Source organism: Octodon degus, unplaced genomic scaffold (genome assembly GCF_000260255.1).
Source record: "Octodon degus isolate 3935 unplaced genomic scaffold, OctDeg1.0 scaffold00044, whole genome shotgun sequence".
Lineage (NCBI taxonomy): Eukaryota > Metazoa > Chordata > Mammalia > Rodentia > Octodontidae > Octodon > Octodon degus.
The window spans coordinates 2,257,608-2,263,607 of NW_004524620.1; the positions used below are offsets into that span (position 1 = coordinate 2,257,608).

At 40.9% G+C, this 6,000-nt stretch overlaps 1 protein-coding gene across 1 annotated transcript in view; it reads right to left on the reverse strand.

The window, feature by feature from the left end:
- The window catches only part of Ptprd (protein tyrosine phosphatase, receptor type D), a 437,469-nt gene that overhangs the window by 198,390 nt on the left and 233,079 nt on the right, over window positions 1–6,000 (reverse strand). Inside the window, exons 7-8 of the mRNA XM_023715852.1 lie at window positions 4,144–4,413; window positions 614–1,195 (exon numbers count right to left, since the gene is read on the reverse strand). Of these exons, the coding sequence (XP_023571620.1) occupies window positions 614–1,195; window positions 4,144–4,413 (852 nt within the window). The remainder of the gene's footprint in view (window positions 1–613; window positions 1,196–4,143; window positions 4,414–6,000) is intronic.

The window sequence follows — 6,000 nt, forward strand, 5'->3', positions numbered from 1 at the left end:
CTGCCAGCACAAGTCCCATGTGTACCACCCTGACCTCTGCTTGCTGTGAAGCAGAAGCAGTTACCTACCTCAAGAAGGAGAGCCTTCAAGTTGTTCTTCTGTAAGTTTTTTTTCTTTGCAAAAGGGTCCTACCAACAGATTGCTGCCTCAAATGGTTAGTCTTTCAGATAATGATCTACTTCTTTTCAGAAGGCTTAACAGCACTCTTCAATTTCAAGTCCTAAATCTCAAAATTTAGTTCATTCTATCTTTGTTGGTTATTTATTTATTTCATGTATTTGGTACAGGGTCTCACTGTACAACTTGGAATTCTAATGACCCTCCTGTTTTCAGCCTCCCCAGCCCTGGGATTACAGGCATGCACCACCACCCCCAGACTCTGTCACGGGCTCAGTGCACCTGGGAGGTGGGGCTGGCACAGCATGCAGGACCAGTGATCGAACCCTGGTGCCCATTCCTTGTGCTTGCCAATGAGGCACTTAGTCCACTGAACTATCTCACTGGCCCTCTTATGGTTCCTTTATTTATGCACTTTCTTTCTCCTAGTTCCTCCCTCCCTCCCTCCCTCCCTCCCTCCCTTCCTTCCCTCCTCACCATCCTGAACTGAACTTACCTCCTGTCTGAGTGATGACTTGTATGTCACTGGAAAGAGGACCATCTCCAATTGAGGTAAAAGCCAGGACTTTGACAGAGTATGTCTTCTGGGGCACTAAATTGCCTATGGTGGTGATTTGGCTGTCAGCTACATTGTGTTTCATCCAGTTGTTGACGTGCTGAGTAGGGTCCATCGTGTAATAAACTCTGTATCCCTGAATCTGTCCATTTGGCTCCTCGGGCTCCTTCCACTGCACCAAAATGGTGGTGGAACTCAGCATCCGTGCCTGGACATCCCTCGGCGCACTGGACGGTGCCTGCTCTGAGGTCTGCGTCAGCACAGGCTCACTGGGAGGCCCCCGCCCAATGTTGTTGACGGCAACCACCCTGAATTCATAATCCGAGTAGGGGCTAAGTCCGGCAACACTGTAGCGAGTGGTCGCCACCCCATCGATTTCTTTGTAGGGTTCCTCGGAATTTTTGGGTTTATGCTGGATGATGTAGTAAGAGACAGGCTCAGGGTTCGCAGAGTCCCACGTCAGCGTTATGCTTGTGGCTGTGCTCTCAGTCACCACTGGAGTTCCTGGAGGCTTGGGTAAGGCTGCGGGCAGGGGAGAAAGAAACGTGACTGCCCGTACTGCCACAATAAACCAAACAATACAAACAATAAACTGCATTTGAGAATTACAAGTTTTGGAATCTACTAATAATGAGATGCAACTAAAGCAAAGGATGGCTTTCTAAGTGATGAAAATTATAGCAAAACCTCCATTGTTGGTACAAATCTCATTTGTCTAGAAAAGTTTGAAAGCATGTATTTTGGGCTGGTGTCTAAATCCACCACTTATTAGCTAAAGAACCCTGGACATCTTCTTTAGCTGCTCTTCCTTCTAGTTCCCTTGAGTGAAAATAAAAAAGGGCATTTCTGGGGTTGTACTATATAGCTGAGTAACTGTATCATATGGGCTTTCTGGGAAGATTAATGAACTAACCCAGCAATGCTCCTAAGAACACATCTAGTACTCTCAAAAAAATGGTAGTTAAAATTATTGCACAATTATTCCAAAATTTTGGCCCCTTAGCCCCTTGTTCAACAAATAAATGATATGACTAAATTTCAGTGAACACCGAAAAGAAAAAGAAAACTTTTCAATATGTTGAAGTAGATTAAATTATTATGAAAGAGTATTAGTTAAAGCACATAAAAAATTCCAAAATTTCTTGTAACTAATTTAACTGAGAATTTTAAGGGCAAGTTAGAGTACAGTAGTTGTCTGGTATGCAAGGGGTCCCGGATTCAAAACCCAGCACTATAAAAAGAAAAAAAATCTTAATGAAAATAATAATAATAATAATTTAATAATCAGTGTTTTCTTGTTAAAAATATCAAAATGGCCAAGATATTCTCATAAATCATTTTTAAAGTGTTATCAGTACTACTAAAAATCTATGTTTTGTATCAGATATATCTGAGATGATAGGGCCTAAACAGATATTTGCCTTTAAATTGATTTACTATGGAGGTCCAATTCCCTCTTTTTAGCAGAGCATAACTATAAGAATATGAAGCATCTGTATTGATCTCTTCTTGAATTGCCTGGCTCTAGACAGTGATTCTATAAAGGGCAAATTCTGTTCACTAAACTTGTGGAGAAAATCCAGAAGGTAATATATTCACAGGAACAGGATACTATCTGTGTTTTCTTTTTAATAGAAGGCACAGATGACAACACCCCCTGGAATGGCAGCTTCCAACAGTGTCACACTTGTCCCTTATACTTAGTGCCCTGGTCTCCGTATCAAGACCCGCCTGACACTGAGTAAGTTAGGAATGAAGGAGAACTCAAAGTCAGTCAGTAGTCACTCTCTTCACCCGCTTCAAATTCTTAATTTTGATGTATTTTGACTTTTTGCCTTCAAAACTCATACTCATGCTTGCTGCTTGAGGGCGAAAGGGTACTGAGGGGCCTGGCACCAGGACAGCCAAGACGGCTCTGTGAAGAAGACTGCGACTCCACACAGCCCCTGCCTTGGAGTTCCTGAAGGTCTTCAGTAAACCTTCAAATATTTCAGGCTGAAGTGGTTATCATCAAAGGAGCTCAATTAATATTTGCATATTACTCTAAGAACTATAGAATGACAATATTTGACCAGGGGAATTTACTAAAAATAATAATACAAAGACATTTGCTCAAATACTATGGCCTGACATTTTTCAAAGAAGTGGGAGATTCAAATTTCCCAAAAGTATCTACTTGAACTTTCAAGTCAAATAAAAATATTGCTAATTAAAATTGTATTTACTGATATTTAGCTGACATTATTAGTTTCACAAACTCTCATTTATTGTATATTTCTGTATCTGTCATGTTCAGATAAGTACTGTATATTTACTATTTCAAGGGTAGACAATACATTAATTTAAATAGCTACACCTATAGATGTTAACAGTGCAGACTAAGTTATCACATTATGTTACAGAGTTTACAGGGTATGCATTTGATACACATGCTCTTGGAGACAGAATGCAAATTATAACATAATGTTGCATTTGCACTTTTGCTACCTATGAAGGAAGATGATTTGTGCTTCTTTTGCAATAACTATACACATTTGTAGAAAAGTTAAGTCATCTTCAATCTGACCCAATTTGCAAGTTTTCTAGAACTCAACAAATACAGGGTAAAGCAACTTGTACTCCTACATGTTCCATTTCTCTTTTTGTTCAAAAATATTCACGAACACAGTGCCTCCGGTCCATTTAGTGCACGTTTCCAAGACAAAGTGTCACCAGCACCCATCTTTGAAAGGTGAAAGACAAAACAAGAGAATAGAACGCTATTTGCATTTTGAGCTTTCATGGTATAATCCATCAAAAATTTAGAGCATGTAGGTCTGGCCAGATAGCTCAGTGGACTGAAGCACATGTTTAGGCAGAGAGCAACGGCCAGGGTTTGATCCCCGGCATGCCCTGCTGGCCCTGACCCCAGAGCATGCTGAGATGGTGATTCAGACTGGGCGTGGTGGCGCATGCCTGTAATCCCAGCACTTGGGAGGCTGAAAACAGGAGAATCTCTACGAGTCTGATCTATACAGTGAGACCTTGCAGACCCTATATCAAATACATAAAAAGAAACAAAAATTTGAGAGCTTGTATCATTCGATCATGCTGACTTCAATTCTTTTTCCTCTTCTCACCTTATTCTCAGGGATTGTACACCTTTGACACCACTCACTGGATTCCTGCGACTTTGTCAAGGCACTGGATGTCTCTGAAGAATACACATTCACAATGCGCCTGGGCTTCATCTACTGCTAAAGAGTTTGACAATTATCTCCATCTTAGCTTGCTGATTCTTTTAGGACGGAATATGACAACCTACACAGAGGCATCTTGTGTAATACCATACATATGCCTAAACTATACATGTTTGAAATCCCGAATGATGAATTGACTCAGTTTAGAATTCTGGGGCTAGACTTGCTAGGGATATGAGTGGAGTGCCTTGAGTTTGCCCAGATTTTTAAGGCATAATCCATTGAACATACCTTTGACAGTGATCTGTGCTATTGCTTCAATGACACCCAGTGTTGACATAGCAACACAGGTATAGTTTGCCGACTGTCTGACATCATTCAGTTCTAGGACATTCCTTCCTATTGGCATATCATCTTCAGGTGTCAGGTCTTCTGCCCCCAACATCCACTTCACATAAGGCATTGGTGACCCCACTGCCACACAGGTGATATTAACACTTCCACCTGGCATAATTTCATGATTAGTGGGTGGGATAGAGAATCTTGGTGGGACACGGCGAACTGGAACAAAACACAAGGGAAGATGATAACATATACGAGGCAAGAGAAAAAAGGGGCTGTTCAACACATGACATGCATTCTACAGACACAGTTCAACAACTGCAACATTGTGGACTGTCCAAAACAGAACATTAAAAAAAAAAAAAAACTGTGGATAATACAGACCATACAAGTATGGTGTGTGTATACACAGAAGAATGTAGTTAGTCTAATCATTTATATCTTAGAGACATTTGTACAAAAGTTGATTCAGGTCTTACAGGGCCCCACAAAAAGCTATCTACGAACTAACAATACACAGACATCATGCATAAAATAAACACAAAACATATACATGCATGCATATGACAATGAGGCTATGCATGTAGGTATATGTTGGGGAAAGGGCTGGAAGGTCACCAGCGTGTCTGAGTTGGCCACTGAGACCAACTTCAGTGCTGCGCACTCCCAGCTGATGTGATGGCATGTTGTGGGACCACACCGTCACATCCAAGCCCTAGAAAACATCACCTAGGACACACTGAATGTGCAATTTACTTCCTTTAGAATTCAGTGTGGATGCAGGCTCCAAACCTCACGCTAACACTGGAACGAACACTATACGCAAATAACTTTAAAGAAGGAGAAATCAGGTCAACACCAGCAATTATACTGGATTACGTCATGCAAAGCGTGCACAAGATGGAATCTCATGTCCGTGCTATGGATGATGGGAAAATGGCTGGGCTCCAAGAGGACAATTCAACTGAAGAAATAATAGGGCAACAGCACTAAATACAAAGGGCAAAGGTAGAGTACAATAACTGAGATGCGGACTTAAGGGACAGGAGGGTTGAATGTTGCAAGACAGATTAAACAGAGGTTGTTAAAAGAAAAGATTATAAAATCAAAAGGAGAGCGGGATAGTTGACATTCAGGAGTGCATTCTGTGCATATCTAAGGTAACACAACATCAAGGAGCACAAAATCTTGGAAGAGGCTTTTTATGCCTACATTCAAATTGGGGACACCAAATCTAAAACATACAGCTGGACAAGACAGTAAGAGAAATAGTCATATTAAAGCAACATAACACACTAAAAAATTTCCAAGCAATTACAGTTCAGTGTTCCTGCTTCATATAATCTTCATGTTTATGTATGTTTAAGTACATGTGTTTTAGACATGATATAAGGAGAAAAGATTTAAATAGGCTTCCTCTTGGGTTTTTACAGGTAAAATATTACACCAGGAGAATTTTATACCAAGAGAGTGATCTTTTCAAGCATACCTTAAATACAGAGATAAATCGTTTTCCAAAGTTATAAAAAAGGACTGAAATAACAACCTCATAACTCCAAGTAGATAAGTAATTCTGTCTGAAATCGCTATGGTGGCCCTCAGGGTTGAGATAAACCTCTGCTGACTTGAGAGGGCTCACTGCAATGGCCTCATGGGTGAGTGACAGTTAGAGGACAAGAGAGAGCTGAGCATGCCTCCTGTAGCCAGATCACAGAGGTTACCGAAGCAAGCAGGAGACAGTGGAGACTGCGGTGTCAGAGAATGTATCAAGAAAAACGGAAGAGGGTTTAGTCTTCATGCTTGGGA